The sequence below is a fragment of the Zasmidium cellare genome (assembly GCF_010093935.1).
Source record: "Zasmidium cellare ATCC 36951 unplaced genomic scaffold M409scaffold_1, whole genome shotgun sequence".
NCBI classification, from domain to species: Eukaryota; Fungi; Ascomycota; class Dothideomycetes; order Mycosphaerellales; family Mycosphaerellaceae; genus Zasmidium; species Zasmidium cellare.
The window spans coordinates 297,537-318,837 of NW_022986945.1; the positions used below are offsets into that span (position 1 = coordinate 297,537).

General features: G+C 53.7%; 9 protein-coding genes across 9 annotated transcripts; 4 read left to right on the forward strand and 5 right to left on the reverse strand.

Annotated features, from left to right (window-relative positions):
• Positions 1-311: 311 nt before the first annotated feature.
• M409DRAFT_61864 (uncharacterized protein) lies at positions 312-2,414 on the forward strand (the record flags this gene model as incomplete). Its single annotated transcript, XM_033814916.1, has 3 exons — positions 312-674; positions 747-1,950; positions 2,002-2,414. The coding sequence occupies 3 exons, from the start codon at positions 312-314 to the stop codon at positions 2,412-2,414; spliced, it is 1,980 nt and encodes a 659-aa protein (XP_033674366.1).
• Positions 2,415-2,549: 135 nt separating this feature from the next.
• Positions 2,550-4,074, reverse strand: M409DRAFT_61896 (uncharacterized protein; the record flags this gene model as incomplete). Its single annotated transcript, XM_033814932.1, has 2 exons — positions 2,550-3,622; positions 3,999-4,074. The coding sequence occupies 2 exons, from the start codon at positions 4,072-4,074 to the stop codon at positions 2,550-2,552; spliced, it is 1,149 nt and encodes a 382-aa protein (XP_033674367.1).
• Positions 4,075-5,732: 1,658 nt separating this feature from the next.
• On the forward strand, positions 5,733-6,332 carry M409DRAFT_15760 (uncharacterized protein; the record flags this gene model as incomplete). Its single annotated transcript, XM_033803330.1, has 1 exon — positions 5,733-6,332. One exon carries the CDS (start codon positions 5,733-5,735, stop codon positions 6,330-6,332), a length of 600 nt encoding a protein of 199 aa, XP_033674368.1.
• Positions 6,333-7,163: 831 nt separating this feature from the next.
• On the reverse strand, positions 7,164-9,036 carry M409DRAFT_35261 (uncharacterized protein; the record flags this gene model as incomplete). Its single annotated transcript, XM_033810364.1, has 5 exons — positions 7,164-7,371; positions 7,427-8,009; positions 8,062-8,319; positions 8,374-8,840; positions 8,900-9,036. 5 exons carry the CDS (start codon positions 9,034-9,036, stop codon positions 7,164-7,166), a joined length of 1,653 nt encoding a protein of 550 aa, XP_033674369.1.
• A 1,305-nt stretch (positions 9,037-10,341) lies between these two features.
• Positions 10,342-12,524, forward strand: M409DRAFT_15762 (uncharacterized protein; the record flags this gene model as incomplete). Its single annotated transcript, XM_033803331.1, has 4 exons — positions 10,342-10,417; positions 10,472-10,770; positions 10,826-12,121; positions 12,180-12,524. 4 exons carry the CDS (start codon positions 10,342-10,344, stop codon positions 12,522-12,524), a joined length of 2,016 nt encoding a protein of 671 aa, XP_033674370.1.
• Positions 12,525-13,568: 1,044 nt separating this feature from the next.
• M409DRAFT_48452 (uncharacterized protein) lies at positions 13,569-14,009 on the forward strand (the record flags this gene model as incomplete). The annotated part of the gene is made up of 1 exon (XM_033810947.1): positions 13,569-14,009. One exon carries the CDS (start codon positions 13,569-13,571, stop codon positions 14,007-14,009), a length of 441 nt encoding a protein of 146 aa, XP_033674371.1.
• A 422-nt stretch (positions 14,010-14,431) lies between these two features.
• On the reverse strand, positions 14,432-15,893 carry M409DRAFT_15764 (uncharacterized protein; the record flags this gene model as incomplete). The annotated part of the gene is made up of 3 exons (XM_033803332.1): positions 14,432-15,628; positions 15,685-15,739; positions 15,796-15,893. 3 exons carry the CDS (start codon positions 15,891-15,893, stop codon positions 14,432-14,434), a joined length of 1,350 nt encoding a protein of 449 aa, XP_033674372.1.
• A 1,230-nt stretch (positions 15,894-17,123) lies between these two features.
• On the reverse strand, positions 17,124-18,584 carry M409DRAFT_15765 (uncharacterized protein; the record flags this gene model as incomplete). Its single annotated transcript, XM_033803333.1, has 1 exon — positions 17,124-18,584. The coding sequence occupies one exon, from the start codon at positions 18,582-18,584 to the stop codon at positions 17,124-17,126; it is 1,461 nt and encodes a 486-aa protein (XP_033674373.1).
• Positions 18,585-19,091: 507 nt separating this feature from the next.
• On the reverse strand, positions 19,092-20,938 carry M409DRAFT_15766 (uncharacterized protein; the record flags this gene model as incomplete). Its single annotated transcript, XM_033803334.1, has 5 exons — positions 19,092-20,049; positions 20,100-20,545; positions 20,595-20,663; positions 20,720-20,753; positions 20,811-20,938. 5 exons carry the CDS (start codon positions 20,936-20,938, stop codon positions 19,092-19,094), a joined length of 1,635 nt encoding a protein of 544 aa, XP_033674374.1.
• Positions 20,939-21,301: the final 363 nt, after the last annotated feature.

The following is a 21,301-nucleotide window of genomic DNA, read 5'->3' on the forward strand; positions in this document are numbered from 1 at the left end:
TGCTCGCAGACCTCTTGTGGGTGGTGGCATCATTGTGATGTTTCTCGCCCATGGTCAGGAAGTGCTGATGCGGTATCTGTCATGCGAGACACCAGGTACGTGTATCTCCCGCCAGTCGGACGTTGTTTACGTGAGGGAAGAAGACAGGTCTGCATGTGAAGATGGCGGCCCTGCAGCGTGCCGAGCCGCGCCGAGCTTGTGACGTCGCGCCGTTGAAACCTTGCTGCGCCAAACAAAAGTCAACCTCGAGCTCCAGCAGGTTGCAGTCTTCGAGTTGGCCATCTACATGTCCAACACCGCTAGATCCAGCCATGTCGACGCTGCGACGGCGAATATTTGGCAATTCTGGCCGCAATGACGAATCCTCCGACTCGTCGCGCGACGCCAGCCCAGCCCCAGCACCGCAAGAAGCAGGCGGCGATGCATACCGTGTGATTCCCAAGGAGAAGCTCGAGAAGCTGCGCGCCGGCGTCAAACAAAAGGGCAGCAAGAGACGGAATGCCTGGATCTTTGGGCTGGGAGGTCTGTTTGGCCTCTTCCTGGCTGGTTTCTTCGCCAGCAGCAACGGCAGTCTGGACAAGCTGGTCACCATGGCCGGGCTGGAGGACATGAACCTCGACTCGATATTGGACGTCTTGCCGGCGGGCTTGATTCGGGAGGTTAGGGACCTTCAGGTATGCTCAATCAATACTGCATTCAATCTTAAAACATCGACTGATGTTGACTGAAGGCTTTCGCTCCTATAGTCTCGTGAGAAACAAGCCGTCGACTACGATTCCTTTGCCGTCGGTCTCCACGCCCGTGCCGAGGGCATATCAGCCAAGTACCCCGTGATCATGATTCCTGGTGTCATCTCGACTGGGCTAGAGAGCTGGGGTACTGAAGATGAATCGAGACAATACTTCAGAAAGAGGCTGTGGGGTTCATGGAGCATGATGCGCGCACTTGTCCTGGATAAAGCGAGCTGGAAGAGGCATGTCATGCTGGATAAGAAGACGGGCTTGGATCCCCCCGGAATCAAGCTGCGAAGTGCTCAAGGCTTCGATGCTGCGGACTTTTTCATCACCGGTTACTGGATATGGAATAAGATCCTGGAGAATTTGGCTACCGTGGGGTACGATCCGACGAACGCTTTTACGGCAGCTTACGACTGGAGACTGAGCTATATGAATTACGAGAAGCGCGACCAGTACTTCACGCGGCTAAAGAATCACATCGAGGTCGCCAAGCATGTCAGCGGCGAGAAAGTCGTGATGCTATCTCACTCCATGGGCTCGCAAGTTCTGTATTATTTCATGCATTGGGTTGAGGCCGAAGGTCACGGCAACGGAGGCCCATCCTGGGTCGACGACCACATCGAAGCGTGGATAAACATATCTGGATGTATGCTGGGTGCCTTGAAAGATCTTCCAGCTGTCCTCAGCGGAGAAATGCGAGACACTGCTCAGTTGAACTCATTTGCGGTATATGGGCTGGAAAAGTTCCTCTCCCGAGCTGAGCGTGCAGAAATCTTTCGAGCCATGCCTGGCATCAGCAGCATGCTTCCGATCGGTGGCAACGCTGTATGGGGAGATGAAAATGGCGCACCTGACGACCAGGCAAACCAGTCCGTGACGTATGGCAAGTTCATCAACTTCAGGGAGATCAACAACACCAACACGCCCGGCAACCTCACCGTGTCAGAGTCAATACCTTTCCTATACAAGAACACCGAGGACTGGTACGTCGATGCGACACAGCAGGCATATAGCCACGGCGTTGCACATACTCGCAAGGTCGTCGAGGACAATCAATTTATTCCAGCCAAATGGATGAATCCCTTGGAGACTCGTCTCCCTTTGGCCCCGAATTTGAAGATCTTCTGCTTCTACGGCGTGGGAAAGCCTACTGAGAGGGCCTACTTCTACCGAGAAGATAAGGACATCAGTAATCAGACAACACTCGTGATCGGTATGCCAGGTCGTCAACAATCTCAGTTCACTCGCTAATATATATAAACAGACACCACAGTTACCACTCCCGATGGCACCGTCGATCGAGGCGTCGTAATGGGCGAAGGCGACGGCACAGTAAACCTCATGTCCACAGGGTACATGTGCAATAAAGGCTGGAAAATCAAACGCTACAACCCCGCCAACGTCTCCATCACCGCATACGAGATGCCTCACGAGCCCGACCGCTTCAATCCTCGTGGCGGTCCCAACACTGCCGATCACGTCGATATCCTGGGGCGAGTATCCTTGAACGACCTCATTTTGAGAGTCGCAGGTGGCAAGGGCCATCTCATCCCGGAGACGATCGTGTCCAATATCAAACAGTATGCCGAGAAGGTGAAGATCTATGAAGAGGACGGCGACGACAGCGAAGGCGCAGAGCCCACGTATCACCACGCCGACGGTTCGACAGAGCACTAGGAATGGCCGCGAGGCATCGGCTGGCGTTGTGGGATGACTGTCAGGATGTTGCTTATGATACCACTTCTGGGGGCGTGTATCCTGATTTCGAGCGAATAGCGGAGAAGAATGACCCATAGAATCCAAGATTTCCCTTCATCTCGCAGTCCAAAACGGCGGCCCATCCTTCGGATCCACCATCGTCAAATCCCTCGCCATCTCAATCGCCCTCGCCCGTCTCAAAGGATCCCTCCCAACCTCGAAAGCCTCCCCCCTCCTCCTCTCCAACTCCTCCTCAATCCCCCGAATCTCCCCCTCCAACCACCCCTCCCTCGCATCCCCGCCCTCAACCACCGGATCCGGCCCCTCATCCCCATCCCTCACCGCCCTCCCACCCAACTTCCCCTCCCGAAACCTCGCCCACGCCTCCAACTCCTTCTTCAACTGATCCACCTCCATGACCAACTCAAAGTACCCTGCATACCCCTCCGGATCCTCGAAACACACTCCATACCCATCGCAGTAGCAGATCCTCGGGTCTGGGCAGTACACCGCTTCGGAGAGGAAGATGTACTGCCAGAAATACTCGAAGATCCTCCCCGTGATGTAGTCGGACAGCGGGGTCTGCAGGATCCAGTCGCGGAAGAGGATGTATTTCTCCACGGGATGTCTTCGGATCGCGGTGGCGGAGACGGCGAATTGCGAGCAGCATGGTTGGGAGAGGACAGGAGGGAGGGGTTCCTCCGGGAAGAGGTCCGTCCATGTCGCGGCGATGTGTAACTCTTCGGTTTTGGTTGAGTCGAAGGCTGTGGCTTGCGGGTGCAGGTGGTCCGGGCAGCCCGGGGACCAGTGGCAGCGGAGGTTGACGTAGCCCTCGCGGAGGACTTTCTCGCGGTTGAGATGTCTTATCATTTCTGATGTCGACATGTTCAGCAGATGGTTGTTGTGCCATGCGGAGGGGTGGCCGTGGAGGAAGATGGAGATCTCTGGGAGGGTGGAGTAGAAGTCGATGATGTATGAGAGGTAGGCGAGGCTTTCGTGGCCTTTGTTGGTGGGCGTGTGGAGGGGCGCGAGGGGGTTGTCGACGACGTAGATGGCTGTGTGGAGGTTTGTGGATGAGCCGAGGAGGTCTGATAATTCGTCGGATATCCATTCGTTGTTGTCTGCGGCGAGGGTCGCGAGGACGAGGGTGGTTACGGGGTGGGTGGTGTTGAGGGTGTTGGGATTGTCTGGAGGAGATTGGTCTGTGGTGCCATTGGTGCTGGAAGCGTTGTGGTGGCGGATGGCGGAGAGGTAGTCGCTGAGATTTAGTTTCGTGTTAACAGTCCATGGGTATTGGTAGAGGCCGATTAGTAGGAGCAAAGAGATAGCAGCCGCTATGGATACGAAAAGGCAGAAACGATGGTACATCTTCTTGTTGTCGAGAGGCTGCTCACCGTGCCCAAACACAAAGAAAAAGAAAGCATATTGAAGACCGCGGAGAATACTCACATACGCTTCAACTACTCTACCACGCGGCCATTGAGCAATTGTCGGTCCTCTAAAGAATCTGCTACACTGGCGGACAAGACGTTACGTGTATCTGCCCCATCGCGGATTGCGTACGTCGTCCCCAGAGTGGTCCCGAGTGGCTTCTGACGCAGAAATCGCCGTCGACCAGATTCATGCTCAGGAAAATCATATTTAGCTCGCTATTCCAAGAGAGTGACACCGGATGATTTTGCAAAATGTGAGGTTGCGAACTGATGTTCCTCGAAAGAACATGTTGTCAGAGACTGCGAGGGTGATGTTGGACAAGCTTTTCACCAGGCGGAAGTGGCTCCGCTCAGAGGAGGAAGGTGAGACAGGGGTGACGTTTCCGTTCCATTACACTTGGTCCTCCTCTTTCTCATCTTCTACCGACTTGTCTCTTCCAGACATCGACTGTCTGTTGATTCGCCAGCTTGCACAGCTCATTGAAGGACCATCCTCATGATGTGTGGGAATCGACAATACCAGCGGCCAAACCCGTACTCTGCTTGCCTCTTGCCGAACCTTTCCCTCCACCATGATGAGGGCCATTGTGACCATGCCTAGGGCACTGCGTTGCCTGATGTTACTTCCAGACCTGGCATGATAGCCTGCAAGAACCCGCTATCAGAATTCACCACTCTGATCTTGCTGCCTCTCGCGGTGAAAATGTCTCAGCAAATTGTTCCACTGCATGAGACCAGCAAGCGGTACGACGTATATATTTGGTGACCACATCTGCTTCCTGGTCAGACTCTCATTGACCAACACTTACGAAAACGTCTTTCGAGCAGGAATAGCAAACACGATCAGCACGACCAGCTACGACGACATCCGAGCCCAGGTTCGTACGAACCTCAAGATGTGCGGCCACGCAGATGTGGGCAGACTTGAAGTCATCACTTCATCAAGCATGAATCACTTTACGGCATGGCTGGTGGATGGTCCCTCTCAATACCTTTACGAGGCTGTCATGAAAGGCCCACCACGCGCGACTCGAGAAGAAGCATTTGACGCACTGCTGCAAACCAGCTCCGGGCTGGTATCAAAAATCAATCCTGACCTGTTCATGCATTTTCATGCGCAACGCAGCTTTCCGGTCGGTGATGCTCTTGTGCTGAGGAGCTTTTATGATGAGATGAATGCCACCAAGTATGCCAGATAGGACTCGCTTTCCAGCATAGACGAACAAGTGATCACACTGGAACGATTTGCGTGATGAAAGTGCTCGAAATAGATCAGTCGAGTCAGCACCACTATGGAGTCAGCCAAAACGAGCCCTGAGAGCCGTTCAGATTCAAAAGCCTTGCAATGTGAGGCCTGAGGCACCACAATGGTCATGGACACGGCAGCACCAATAAGCTGGGAGATAATGGGCAATATATGGTGGTTTGTACGGTAGCTTCGAGGGGGAGAGCTTGTGACGCCGCCCGCTTGGAAGCTGTACAGCGGGCGGCTGCAGCTGGAGGCTGGGACGACCTCTCGTCCCTCTCTCACCGGTCTCGACTCATTCTTACAATCTCGGCCTCTGCCTCTCTACATGTTCGCTTTTGTCACACACGTCAACTGACAATACTTCCTCTCAACAGGGGATCACTATTCGTCGCGGCTTCCTCCGTCAAAACAACTCCTCAAAGCAACAAACAGGCCCAGGTGAAAGGAATGCCAGCGACCAGCTCATTGCGGGACTTTCGCTTAAAGGGCCACTTCCCTTTTCACAATTTCATTCTTTGGATTGCCAGACTTTTCCATATCTCGAGAGCAGATCACAAACTGCGCACCGACCTCGTCGTTGACAAGCCTGCTCCCACTGGAGACGAAGTCGAACCCATGTCATCCGAGCACACAGTAGCCACGGGCCCTGCCACCCAGGACGAGGCTCAAAACAGCCCAGAAACACCTCCAGAGGAGACGATGACTCCGCCAGAACCGTCACTCCTGGGAATCCCCGGCGAGCTCCGCAACATCATCTACCGCTACGCCCTCCTCCAAGACACCATGATCAAAGTCTCCCCCGCAACGCCATCCCAACCCTCCCTCCTCTGGACGACGCGCCAAATCCGCACCGAAGCCCTCCCCATCTTCCTCGCGGAAAATACCTTCAAAGTGGACGCGTGGGACATGGAGCTCACGATCCCGTCCAACTACACCGCGCACTGGCTGTCGAAAATCGCGTACAAGAACTTCTTCATCACGATGCGCGGGAAGAAGGACTGGGGGAATCTGAAGGGGTGGTTGGGGCGGTATGCGAGGCATGAGGTTCCGGGGTTGGCGGCGGGGCAGCCGACGAGCGAGGCGGAGATTTTGGCGCAGGCGTTTGAGTTGGTGTATTGTTTGTTGCCGCATTGTGGGTTTGAGGAGATGGAGGGGGCGATTCGGGCTTGGATTAGGAGTGTGGAGTTGGCGGGGGTGGAGTTTGATTTTCAGTGAGAGTGGGCGGTGGAGTTTGTTTGGGTTGGTGAGAGGGTGGGTGGATGGGGTTGGTCTTGATGCCCAGTGGCCATGGGTCGATAGGGGTTCGTCAGCCGTCTGTACGATCGATGATAAACGAGCCTTGCCATGCCAGCAAGACGTTTCACATATCATCAGAAGCCTCGTGTGCTACTGTGAAAGGGCTAAAGCGTCGATCAGCAACCTATGCCTCCACGGATCCTGCCCGGCAAGGCATAGGCTCTGCTGGTCCAGGAATACCATGTGGTCTGCTTCCAATCACACCAACAACCAACCTCAAACTTACCATCCAACCAACCCCAAGCTATGAAAAGAACTCCGCAAATTCATAGACTCAACTCCGCAGCATACGGAGTCAACCATGCCAAGGGCACGCACGCTTCCGGACACCGCCTAGGTACGTATGTATGTACTGAGTCATGCAAAGAACGTTTCAATGTTCTATGTCCACCAGTTTCTTGGTTATAAGACCTTCTCGCTGTTGTAATGCCCTGTCGCGAACCTACTCATTTGTACCCGATGTGGGAGTCACTAGATTTCTTCGATCCTACTGCATGCATGCTTATGGGACTGGGACGCCCTGTAGAGTACATACACGCTCTTGTGGAACTTTCTTTCCTTTTGGCCCTTCATCTTTCTCGAGACACTGGATCTGTTCGTTACCTACTTAGAGAAAATCAAAACGACAGTTGAGGAACGTCTTCAACGAACATATCGTACGATTCGGCATCCACGAAGAGTCTAATCATATATACACATCTACTCTACGGTCATCCCATCGTCAATCACAAGAACCGGACTATCGCCCGATCAGCTCCACAAGACATTGAACCTCCTCCACCCCGTCACCGGCTTCGGCGGTGGCTCAGGATTGTTCTCCGCGATCTCAATGAACTTCATCACGGGGACTTGATCCAGCGGGATGATCTTGGTCTTCTTGATGAACTTGAAGCCGAAGTAGAGGGTGAAGATGATGGGGATGTTGATGTAGGATGAGACGAAGGTCTCGGTGTCCCATCTGTGGATCACATTAGAATATGTGTATGTTGCAGCGGGTTGAGGGAAAGACTTACTGTCCGTGGATGAAGGTCGTGTACCCTCCAGTCAGGAGCAGGAGGATGAAGGCGAATACGCCGACCCACGCGAGGTATGGCTGGCCGTAGCCTTTCCAGGGAAGACGATCCCGGCTGATGCCCTGCTTTTTCATGGCGTAGAAGAAGCGCAGGTAGACGGTGCAGATGATGGTCCAGTTGACCAGGGCTGACACGCTGACCAGATCCTGGAACCATCCGAACACGGTTGAAGCGGTGTTGGAGAGTGTCATGTATCCCAGGCAGATGAACAGGCTCAGGAACGCTACGGAGACGTAGGGTATGCCGAAACGACTCGTCCTTTTGAAGATGGCGGGCGCACGCCCCTCACGGGCGAGACCGTACAGAACTCTTGAGCCATTGAGCAGGCCTGAGTTCCCGGCAGACCACGCACTGGTCAGAACTACGGCGTTGATGATCGATGGTACGACCTTGATGCCAGCCCGGGTCGCGGCGATAACGAATGGTGACTGGGCCGCCGTTCCAGTCGATCTGAGGAGGTCGGGATCGTTCGATGGCACGAGCAGGCCGACCATGAAAATCGACAGCACATAGAAAATTCCGACTATTTGAAAATAAGCTCACGGTCTTGCAACAGGGTCGTCGTTCCAACTCACCTCTCCAGAAAATACGTTTAGCCGCAATGGGGATGGCCCGGCGAGGGCAGTGTACCTCTGCGGCGGCCACAGAAATATTCTCGACACCAGAATAGGCGTAGACGGCATTACTGAACACTGTCCAGAAGCCGAGGAAGCGCCCTAACGACCCGTCTATTCCGAGATACTGGACAAGAGGTCCAGGGTTATGCCAGTATCGGAAGCCATATGCTGTATGGTCGGGACCACCGCCACAAACGACCACGAGGGCCATGATATCTGGAGTCCGAAGTGTTAGCATTACGACTCGGGCCTCGATGAAGTAGCACTTACTCAGGCCAATGATGAGCATGATCTTGAGCGTTGCGAATCCGAACTCAAGCTCGCCATAGATCCTGACGAGGATGATGTTGCTGAGGACAAGCAGCACACCGAAGACAGTGATCCAGACGCCGTTGTTGATAGTGGTCCAGAAGTCGACGATGACCGCTGCGGCGACGATTTCAGCTGGCAAGGACACCATGGTGCTGTATACCGAGTTCCAGCCATTGGCGAAGCTCAAGGCCGGGTCGACGAAGTATTCGGCGTGTCGGATGATACCTCCCGATAAGGGGACCAGAGCACTCATCTCGGCGACGGAGAAGACAGGAGCAGTCACGAGCATGCCGGTGAATGTATATCCGAGCAGCGCGCCCAATGGACCTCCACGAGCGATGGCTTTGCCTGAGCCAAGGAAGAGACCTGTACCGATAGCACCAGCCAGGGCGATCATCTGGATGTGACGCTGGTACAGGCCTCGCCTTTGGAGAAAGAATGCCAGAGTCAGCGATGGCAGTATCTCATGCCCGTTGGGACCAACCTGAGCTCAGCCTTCTCCTCGAACTCGACGGGCCCATCCTCATCGTAGTACGACTGGACCTGAACGACATCGCCATGCTTTTCGGAATCGATAAAGCCTGGCTGCTTGGAGCTAGTTGAGGACACTTCTTCCGCCATGATGGACACACGAGATCAAGACGACAACGGGAGCGAACAAGACGACAAGACTCTTGGAAAAGCGTCGCTTACAAGCTTATATGGCGAAGATTTGAAGGGTGATCTTGGATGCTGGAGATAGGCAGACAAGGACCTGCCTTGTTGGTCCACGCGGGCGTACCGTTGCGTGGAACACTGTGTCTTGGCTCGCTCCTCAGACAAACAATCGCAGGGCCTCTATGGTTCGAGGGGATAGAGTTATCCAAGCCTGCAGCAGGAGGTGTCTTGATCCGGGGCCCAGACTACGCAAGCACCGGAGCACGCAAGCAAGCCACGATAGCAGGACGAGGTGGAGGATAAGAAGAGTGGCTCTTATCCCTCATGATTCTTGTGCCGGAGTGTGCGGTGGCGGCGATGCATGATCGTGTGGGTGATTGATAAGGACGTCGAACCCGTAGCAGCCATCGGAAGGCGTCCATCGGCACGGGGTGAGAGTTTCCGCCACGAAGAGTCGTTATCAGCGTGCTGCTTCTTCAGCTACTATCAAGGATCGCCACATGGTTGGAGTTGGAGAACCAGACCCTCGGAAGCGAGATGTTGCGATCAAGAGACTATCTTCACTCCATTGGCGATGTCTTTTGCCCTATCTCTGCCTGATGTCTGGAAGCCGCGTGGCGGCCGTGGAGGAAGAATGGCTGGCAATGTTGCAACATGGTGGCAGATAGCTACGATGGAGTAAGTGAATGAAAACGGGTTGAACTGCCAAGCATGTCGCGTGTTCACGCCAAGATTCAACCTGTTCCTCTGTCTTCGGCCAAGAGAGCTGGAAGGCGAAGTGTGAAGAAGCGAAGGTGAAGGACAAGAAGTCGAAGCTGGGCGGAGGCGGTAGCGAGCAGAACGTGGCAGGACTGATTTGATTGGGATTAATCGAATTTTAGCTAAGATTCCTGAATCGTACTAGCGTGCATCGGCGCCAATGATGCAAAGTCTGTTGACGACGTGAATGCCACGACCAGACAAAGTATACCACCGCACAGAATTTTCACACGGCCATGGCGGACCAGTCTCTCGCTTTAAAGAAACACATCGCGCTCCCAATGCTTCACAGAAAGACTCAAATTCGGCCTCGCCATCGCCTGTCGATGACCTGAACTCACCCACCCACGATACGAGTAGGCAGGAACAAATCTTTCAACAACCGCGTTAGATCACACGACAATACACAGCTATATCGAATCTTTACGAAATTTTGAGTTCTGATCATGAAGTACTGATCATCGTTCCATACGAGGACTGTCTACAATTGAGACAGATACACACCAGAAGATGTCAAGCCAGATAGACACCAACCAGATAAAGGACTGGCGATCCATTATCACGCTGATCGTCTTTGTCATCACGAGTAAGTGAATGTTCATGTACAGCTTCGATGCCCATACTCACAGCCGCCACGCAGATGTCATCGTGCTGTTCCCCTTCCACATTCCACTGTGGCTCCCCCGTTGGATGTACAATGGCTTCTTCGATTTGCTCAGCTATATGCGCATCATCCCACCGAGGGAGCCCCTTGGATACGAGCATCATCCAACGTTACATGACAGCCAAAGCAGATTTGGCCGAATGTTCATCAAAGTGCGGTTCCCGATGGACCTCGTCACGGCACCGCTCATCGCCGACTTGTTCCTCCTGGCAATACTGGCAATTGGTCGCGAGGAGGTCCATGATGGCACCGTTGGGGCGGACAGCATTCATCCGGTATGTATCATACGATTTATAGACAGTGAGTCTGTTCACTGATGGTTTGGGGTAGATCGATGTAATGGTTTTCTTCATTACACTAGCATACATCGCCATCTCCATCGATGCTTCCGGCCTGATCAGATGGCTGGCATACAAAGTACTACAGCGAGGTGGTGAAAATGGTCGAAGATTGTTCTTCTACCTCTACACATTCTTCTTCGTTCTGACGGGCCTGGTCGGGAACGATCCGACTGTACTCTCTGGAAGCCCCTTCCTGGCCTACATGACGAGGGTATCAGCAAACATCAAGTCTCCACGAGCTTGGATCTTTAGTCAATTTGCCATGGCCAATGTTGGATCCGCCATTCTGGTCTCCTCGAATCCTACCAATCTCGTCCTAGCCGGTGCTTTTGGCATCAAGTTCATTCACTATACAGCCAACGTGATTGTGCCGGTCGTGGCCACAGTCATTGTTTTGTTTCCGATAATGCTCTTCATCGTGTTCCGCAATAAGGACCTGGTACCACCGAAGATCGAATTGCACGAGCTACCCGAGGAAGCCAAGCTCAGAGATCCAGTGAACCCAAACATCCCGAGGAACTATGTGATCAGCAGTCGTGACGGGCAAGATGAGACGAAAGAACAGAGAGAAGAACGTGAGCAGCTAGCTTCACTGGAGGAGATCATGAACCCGTATCTCGACAAAGTCAGCGCGACTGTGGGGGCTGTAGTCATGGCCGCTACCCTCATTACCATTTTGGCACTCAACGCATCGAGCTCGTCGGGAAGTGAAGTTCCAGTCTTCTACATAACGCTGCCTGCCGCGGCTGTCATGTTGTGTTGGGACCTGACCTTTGGCTGGATTCATCGACACGAGACCCGCGCGATTGCGAGGGGAGGTTTGGAAAAGACAAAATTCGATGAGAAAGACGTGGCGGCGTCTGCAGATTTGAGCACAGCATTACCAGAACCACCAAAAGCTCACGTGAACGATGGCGACGACAAGGAAGATATTCAGAACGAGATCGGCTGTCGTACCGAAGCCACCGAAACACGACTTTCAGCATCGAAGAAGGTCGGTTTGCAAGAGAAGTCTCTCGACCAGGAAGCAAGACCAACGCTCCAGTCGAAAGCAATCGAGTGGTACAAGTGGTTGCAAGAGACATTTCCAACTGCCATGGCAGTGCTAAGCCACCTACCCTACAAATTGGTCCCGTTCGCATTCTGCATGTTTGTCCTGGTTCAAGGATTAGTTACCAAAGGTTGGGTGCCCGTCTTTGCTCATGGCTGGGATGAATGGGTCAAGAGGACCGGTGTTGTTGGCGCCATCGGTGGAATGGCCTTTGTCTCCGTCATCTTGTGCAATGTAAGCGCTCTCGCAACTCCTGATGCCGAGAAACTCAAGCTGACTTGATCGCGAACAGTTCGCGGGCACCAATATTGGAACAACAATCCTCCTCTGCCGCATCATCCAAGCCTGGGTCGAAATTCGCCGCGCAGACGCAACCCCGATCAGCCAAAGAACCTTCTGGGCCACAGTCTATAGCATGGCCATCGGGGTGAACTATGGCGCTTTCAGCATTGCTTTCAGTGCTTCTCTTGCTGGACTACTCTGGAGAGACATCCTCGCCCGCAAAGGGATCAAAGTCGGCAGTCTGGATTTCGTTCGGATCAACGTGCCGATCATCACAGTCTCGATGATCGTTGGCTGTGCTGTGCTCGTGGGCGAGGTGTACATTACGAGAAACCAAGACCCGTATACTGGCTGAGGATTCGATGTCTCCCGGTCCTCCACATCTACCAAAGAAACCCTGCTTTTCTTTGAATGGCTTCACCGTTACATCGGCCATCCATTAAAAGCCCTCGACTACGCAAAACGAGCTGTACAAAGGAGGATCTAACACCCGATCTACTGGCTAAGGGCAGTGGCGGTCAGCCGTTGGATCGATCTCGCAGTCTTTCTCTGGATACACAGCCTCAACTCAATCCTTCCAGAAGTCTTCTTCCGACTGGCGTCACTGCTCCGGCTTGTAGACTGGGTCGGCATCGGCATACCACGCCAGAAGGAACATCCGGCTGAGAAATAGAAGATTCTTGGCTTCGTATTGCAGCGCTGCTATGAATAGAAGCATGGCATGACGCAGATCGGGGTTAAACTCTCGGCCAGGCCCGACGGCAACTCCTTCGTGTCGATCTTTTATCCCCGCCACGCTGGAAAAATCTCCGAAGAATCGACTACATTCCAAGAAAATATGCAGATGAAGAGATCTATGCTGCCGTTGGATAAAGACTTTCTGCGAGGACATGACCGGTAGTGTCAAGCTCTGCAATGACGGCAGTTGGCTCGACCTTTTCATGGCCTGAACCACTCCCACAAACATCAGAACTCTCGTCGGTCAGGTGGTCTCGTGGTCTTGTACCCTGATCGTCATCCGGATACGAAGGGTAGTAACTAAGTTCGCAGCAGCTTGCGAGCCGGTCCCAAGCCGCTATGTGGAGGAGGGTACTATCCTACGCTCTCACCACTTCGTATGATGGATGGCGTCCAGAAATGGCACACGACAGGATTGACAGCCTCATCGGGGCATGCGAGCGTGCTACACTACGTCAGAAATCTGTTGCTATGAGCAGCTGGGTTCGTATTGACATCAGGGTACCAGCGAGGCTCGCAGGTCGATTGAATATATAAGAAGCTGCTCGATGCCAGTTGGATACTCATCTCATCAACACAAACAACCACACAACAACAGACAACAATAGAACTCACTCCACAACTCTCCCATCAACAAACACCACCACCAACAACCATCAAAATGCAGTTCACCACCGCCACCATCGCCCTCCTCGCCGCCGCCGGCAGCTCTCTCGCAGCCCCAGCCCCAGCCTCCGCCGCCGGCAAGTCCATGATGGCCGACGCCTCCACCTGGACGCTCCAAGACTTCGTCCGCACCTGCGCCTCCGGCAGCTGCACCTACGACTACAGCATCAACCTCAACGACGGCAGCGCCGCCACGCACTGCAACTACCAAGTCACCGGCAACCCCGCCGAGCAAGCCGCCTACCAGAACGTCGCCTGCGGCCCCTTCGTCATCGGCAGCACCTGGTCCGGCCAGTTCGGCGCTGGCCAGGGCTTCCAGACGCTGTCGGTTGTCAAGGATAGGCAGATCATCTTCCCGGCTTATACCGACAACCAGCTTGTTAGCGGACAGGTTGTCAAGCCGGATCAGAGCTACACTCCTCAGAACTTGCCATAGATTTTTGATTGAAATCTAGAGAGTATGGACGGGATGATTACGAGGCTTGGGGACGAATTGTAAATTTATCTGATGATGACGACAGCATAGCATTGGGCATTTGCATCTGCATATTTTGTACATAGAGGCATTGGAGGAGTTATGATCACGATCCTTACTGTAGTGTAATTCCTAAAACAAGAAAACCCTCATGAATCATTGGCCTTACCTACCACTTTCATGGAAAGTCTGGAAAATGTGCCATCTACTCGAGCTACTCCTTCTGGTAGGGAATAGTACAGCGTGCATACTCGATTCACCTTCAGAGAAACTCAGCCTTCACTTCTAGACCTTTCAATCACGAACTCATGATTTCATCGACCAAACGACCACAAACCAACAACAAACTCAATACAATGCTAAAAACGAACAACCACAATTATCTACACCCTCCCCCAACCCTCCACCAACGCAGCATTCAGACTATTCCTCTGCTGCTGAAGAGCCGCCCTCGCAGCCTCCGAAGTCCGCGCCATCTCGTCCTGGGCATGGGAGAGTGCGGTATCGGCGTTGTCTCGCTGGTGGGCGACTTCGGCTCTGGCGGCGTCGGCGCCTCTGTTGATAGCATCTTCGGCATCATGTCGTCTGTCGGTGACGGCGGAATTGAAATTATCTCTTTGTTGGGCAACGCCATCCCTGGCGGTGTTAAGGGCGTCTTCCGCGTCGTGGCGTCGATCGGATACTGCGGAGTTGAAGTTGTCTCTCCCTTGGCTCACGCCAGCTCTGGCGGCCTCTGTGCCCCGGTTGTAGGCGTCTTCGACGTCTTGTCGTCTTTCTGCTGCGGCGGAGTTTAGGTGATCTCTCTGTTGTGCAAACCCAGCTCTAGCACCGTTGTATGCCTCTTCGGCATTGTGCCGCCGTTCCGCCACCGCAGAGTTGAATCCATCCCTCTGCTGTGCGGCCGTAGACCTCACTCCCTCCGCTGCCCTCGACATACCCTGCTCCACTTCCATTTCTTTCTCCGTAGCAGCCGCCTTAGCTTTCGCCTCAATCTCCTTGCCAAGATGTGCAACCTCCTTAACCGCAGATTGAATTTGCCCGAACATGCCATGTTTCTTCTCATCGACCATCTGATGCCCCTTCGTCTCCATTTCTTTCTCCATGTGTCCGATTTCTTTCACCTTGTCCTCAAGCACGTCTTTAAGATGCGTCACATTGGAGAAGAGGTTCGCCGCCGTTCCCTGGGCTTTATTCACAGTCATACCAGCCTCCTTCTCCTTCTCCGACCACGCCTTCCGGAACGACTCCGTGCTAAACGACGGCTGCGGTCTCGCCAGCGACGGGCCAGGATTCTGCGTGATGGGCATCTTGCCCATAGCACTGACACTGACGAACCGATCCGGTCGATTGCTTTCGATATCCGCTTTGACGATCTCGTACATCTGCCGGACTTTGTCGACTTCCTCATACGGGTTCAGGCCGTGGCTGTCCAGCATGAAGTCTCGCTCACGCTGTTCGATGTATTCTCGGACTTTGGTCCATTCGTGTTGGAAGAATTTGAGCCGCCCGGGGAGGCCGGAGCCTTTGAGGTAGGTGAGGAAGCCGGCGATGATGGTGTTGATGGCGCCGAAGACTGTGACCTGTGGAAAAAGTAAGTACTTACGCAAATTCAGGCTGTGGATTTCATCAGTCATACCGCACTGCGACTTCCATTCGCTGCACCCAAGGCTGTGAGCGCTGCCGCAACGACACTGCATGGAAAAATCAGTGAGTATTCCAACGTATATACTGCTTTTATGGATCTTACATTTGAAGCCCAAGACACCCATTGATCAGTCTCGAAAACATCTTGTGATTCCTCTTGCACTTAATCTCCGAATCGCATACAGTCGTGTAAATACCCATATTCGGTGCCGGCCTATGATCAAGGCCCGCCTGGGGACGTCGATTCGGAGTAAAGCCATGAGGAGCTCGAAAAGTCTTGTGCTGATAGATGCCGACCAAAAGACGAAATTCGTTTAAAGGATTCGATTCATTCGGGCTCAGAGGCCATGTCGAAGGACGGCGATCTGCGTTTTCGACTTCGCTGGGAGCTTGGCCTTCTTCTTGACGGTGCAGGTCATTGAGACCGGAGGGATTTCGGAATTGTTGCCACGCATGGCGGGCGCGGGATGCGAAGTCTAGTGAGGCGTCCATTGGAAGACAGACTTGCCTTTGGTGTCGAGGACCAAGTCACAATATGAGAGGAGGCTAACGCTCTTCACGGCAGACGAGGATTTCGGCGGCAGGCAGCCAGTCCTATAAAACGGAGCCCTCGCATTGATAATCATTCTGATAGGCATTCGGAGATTTTCGCCAGTGTGCAGACCAGCAGCTGTTGAGAGCTCGGAGAGAGTAGCCAAAAGCTCACATCAAAGCGCCAATGCCATGTACATGCACAGCTTAGAGTGCCACCATGCGAACTCTGTGCAGGCGTTGATCACACCCTCGTGAGCTTGAATGTGTCGACAGACGTGCGAATCCGCACGGGACTGGCTCGGCTCGACGCAGATGGTCTGCCGGCAGACTGAAGATGTACGACTAGAGCGAGCTGTCAGATGAAGTTGAGCTGAGTTGGCGTCGGGCGAGGCCGTCTGGAGCGCTGTGGCTGGCGGGATCACAGCAGTTCGGTGCACGGCTGGCGTACAGGCCGCGAACTTGTGAGTCGGGACGCAGCCTGATTGGCCGTGGAGCAAGCTGCCAATGCGGAAGAGGTCAAGGGAGGATGCGTGCAGCTGGCGCCACACTTGAAGTGGAATATACACCATGTCTCTCCACTTTCGCTTTTGGGAGAGTGCGCTGCGATCCAATGCAATACCATTCCCTCAAGTGCTGCTGGCTTCTGATAACCTTTGACAATTCTGCGGTCAAACTGGTTGAGAGCTCCATCTCAGTCCCGGGCCAATGGTCGACTGCATAGACGGCATCGAAGTTTGCATATGTATCGAAGATCCGCCCGTTTCGAGCATGTTCACCGGCAACTTTTTCAACTGAGCCTCGGTAGGCTGATAACCAAGTGCCGCGCTTCAGGATAAGTCGCGTGCATGCCCTCGAAGTGTTGTGGGGACTCGAGGCACTGGGAATATGCCTTGTTGTTCAAGTCACCAACGTGGGACTTGATAGTCCTCTTTCCTGCACAATCTCTGCGATGGCTTTACACCAATCCATCTTGGCTCGATCCTCTGTTTTCTGATACCACTCGAATGCAATCCTCAAATGACCCGTCACGGCGGCAGGTCCAGCGAGGCCATGTTCTTGAGCGCCGCAAAGGTACGCCATGGATAAGCAAAGGTCATCAGCACACTCCGTGACGTTGTGGAGTTGTCTTGCGGAGGGCCTTTCGTCTGGTATGACCGCGGAACAAAGCTCTGCTGATGTGGATCGGATGAGCAGGAGACAGGCCCAAAACCTCGAGTGAGTCGCAGCACTTGCGAATGAGGGAAAATCCAGTGCCGATGGAAAAGTGTCCAGCAGCTTGTCGGACAAGTGTCGCTGTAGGAAGAACAAAGAGCGAACTGGGACTGGACGATAAGGCAGCTGTTCCGTGGAAGAGTACCAACCCTGCAGCCAGGCTTGCAGAGTCGTCTCCAAGCCGCCCAGTTCGGCCATGAGCTTCATCGCCCGTGTGCAAGCACCTGCGCGGCCATTGAGATTCTCTGCCCTGATTTCGGCACACGCGTTGTCGCATGCCTCTAGAAGTCCAGGCAGTTGGAAGGCTAGGCTGTTCAGTTGCGGGAAGTAGCGAGGGCCAGCCGAGCTACGTTGTCTCTCCGCCCAGGCCTTCTCGAGTCGTCTATCGATTGAACGCCGATGTATCATGCCCAGGCGCAGAGCGTAGTGCTGGTAGTCTTCGAGGAGCAGCAAGTCGAACTCGGACGTGAACGAATCCAACCCTCTAGCCGTCATCATGTGCCCAAGGCCTCTCATGTGCATATAAGAGCCCTCGTCTCCATTGCCACCAAAGGTCGAGAAGCGCTGGCAAAACATGAGGGCATGACAAGTGGCCAGCAGCTTGCTGTCGAATTGCTGGGCATCAATGGCGGATTTCAGTTGTCTCCGGAACATGCCCAAGGCGCACTGGTAGTGCTGAGTTCCACCGTATAGGTATGCCTGGCTCTGCGTCACGCTGCCGAGCTCAGTTAGGCACACAGCATCCATAGCGTGAGAAAGCGCCAGGTTGGATCTCAGGTCATCGTCCTGTTGGATGATTGCGCGAAAGGTCGATGTCGCCGGAGTCCTGCTCTTCGGGTAGTATATCTGGGCGAAAGCTGCTCTGATGGACATTCGCTCGAGTCCTGGACTTCGTAGCTCTGCAAGTTCCCAAGGCTCTGCATGCTTCCAGGACGAGCGTTGGCGGGAAGCAACTGCAGACCAGTTTCGACCGACTTGCCGTTGAGCATTCCGAGCATTTGCCGAGCCTTCAAGGCTAACTAACTGGCTTGACCCTTCGATCTGTCTGTCGTAGCCACCGGTGTCGACTATCTCGATGAGAACATCATCAAGCAGTCTAGTGGCAGCTTTCAAGGACGAATCCCTCTGCGGCCTGTGTTCCTGCATCCCAAGAACCGTTCCATGGAGAGCTTGACCCGCGGATCTGCCGTCCGCGTCTGACCTGGAACCCTGAGGGAGGGCGGCGTGGAAGTCTTTGGGGCCAAAAAACAAGCACTGCAGTGCGTCTTTGTCTGAAAGTCGTCGAGCTTCTCGTAAGCACGTGTGGCGCCAGTCAGACTGCCTTACATAACGACTTGGGTCGCAGAAACGACCACAGTGCGATCGAACGAAGAGAGGCGGACGACTTGCCCTGTGCGAGTCAGGAACAGGTAAGTGATGAGCAGATCGAACACAGTGATTCGCTGCGCGCATCCCCCACGACTCCTCACCATTGCGTGACATTGGCATTGTCTCCAAATCACGTTCAGAGTATCCAGATCTCCGCGGCGAAACCCGTCAACTGTGAGGGCGCATCCATCCTCAAAGTTGGTTCGTATGATTTCCTAAGCGTTGCTCTTGCGAACTTGCAAACCAAAAGATCGGATCCGAAACCGGGTACATTCTGTGATTCTCTCAGTATATGTAGACAAACTCGTCGTTCTTCCTGTCAGTCAGATCCAGGAAGGCTTGGTCACCAATTCTCGCTTGATGAGCATCTGCCTCGACGTCGTCACTTTCAAGCTGCTCGTCTGCATCATGATACTCGGTTTCCATGCTTCGGTCTTTGATTGTCGCTGGCTTGCCGTTCGCGACTCTTTTGCGCTCTTGGAGCTTGTTCAGGAACACCAGATTGAAGGCTTGCAAGACGGTGCATGCTGCCAATGCCACAAATATGGCAAGGACCGATCGTACACCGGGCTTGTACTGCGGAGCATCCTTGGAATTGAACAGCAGCGGGCCGATGATGTTCCCAGCTGATGAAGCGGCGTTATAGACACTCATAACGGCTGACTTCTTGGTCGTGCCCGCTGTGTTGCCCACGATCCACGAGACGATGATAGGGTTCCCGCCAAACAAGAATGCCAGGAGGTAGTATCCAGCTAGGAGAGCACCTTGGTGAGATGGCGTGTGGCTGAGGGTGTAAAGCATAGCCAAGCCAGCAATGACTGGGATGGTCAAGGCCACCAGGAAAATCGACTTGTTTCGAAATCTCTGTACCACCCAGGACGCGGCGATGATGACAATGAATTGCATCGCACCAAACGGCATGTTGAGTAGGGAAGTCAGGTACTTGTCGTACCCGAATCCGTTCAGAATGAGTGGCCCAAAGGTGTTTGTGACTGATGCTCCCACGTTCAACAGGAGGGAGAGGCCGATCCAGAGATAAGTCTTGGGCTCGAGTGCAAGTTCTAGAAGATGTGACCATTTGAATTCGCGTGAGCCTGTCCCTGTCTGGTTTGCTCTCAGTCGCTCGATAGCCTTTGGTTTGTCCTCTTCAGAGAGGAACCTTGCCGAGGGGATGTCGTTGTCGAGCTTCCAGTAGACGAAAGGCGCGGATATAACAGTGACCAAGCCCACAAATAAGAAGATGCTATATGCTCGTCAGTCTAACCGTCATGAAAATGGCGGACTTTAACATACATTTGCCATGACTCCAGGGACTCAGATGGGATATGCCCTAGTCCATAAGACAGAGCACTGGCAACGATCGTAGCCAAGCCGTTGGTACCGTACCATGCAGCAACTCGAAGAGGCTGTTCAGATCGTCTATACCACTGTGATGTGATGATACTGAATAGAGGTAGGCATCCTGCTTCGAAAAGACCCAGGAAGAAGCGAGCCGCCATTAAGCCACCGAAGTTGTGGCACGCTGCCATGGCCGTTTGCGCAATGCCCCATCCCAGGCACAGCGAAGGCATCAGAATGCGATGTGGTACTTTGACGATGAGGAAGGATGAGAATGGTTGCCATGCTAGTTGTGCGATGGGTGCGATGCTTCCAACCAGAGAGTACTGATTTCCGGTAAGGCCAGTGGACTCCTTCAGTCCAAACGTGGCTCCGTATCCCAGGACTGACTTGTCAAGAATCTGACTACATTAGCCGGTGTTAGTGAGAAAAGTGTTGGCTTTCACAAACCTGCAAAAAGTAGACCCAGACAAGAATGGCGAGTATGACCCTGTCTGTCTTGCGACGAATCCGCTTGTTCTGTAGGAAAATAATTAACCCACGAGCGATATTGCCTGCCCTTTGGCGGCACTCACATCTTCCTCTGTCAGGCTAACTCTCTCATCGCCACTGTCAAGACATGTAGTCAGCTCAGTGTGCCTTTGCAAGTCTTCGCCTCAGTCATACATGATGGCAAGAGCTCTGTCTCCATGACGAGCAGCATCTACACCTTTTGCGCTCGCCACACTGAGCTTTCGCGGCTGTCCGTATTCCTCTCGGACATCGTCCATAACATTCTTGTCATCGGTCGCCATCGCGTCATCCGTAGCCTGTGAGCGGCTTTGACTCTGGAATCAGGTTCAGGGAGGGTATAAGTGGCAGGTGGCAGAAGCATGCCATGACGATGGAGAAGATCCCGAAGACCTAATGATCTGCAGAGGGGCGACAACGTGTGGTGCAGATGGCGTGTGGTGCCACGCGGAGAGGGGAGTTGTTCATGCAGGCCGGCGCTTCTCCGCTTTCTTGGCGCATTGGGGGGCGGACGGCGGGGGCGCTTGTGGGGGTCGCGAAGTGTAGGTTGGGGGTTCGTTCAGACCCCTGTCTTCTTCCTTCGTCTTCTTCTCACCTCACGCCATTGTAACAATGTTAGCCTCGTCACCTGTTGCAACTTGACGGAA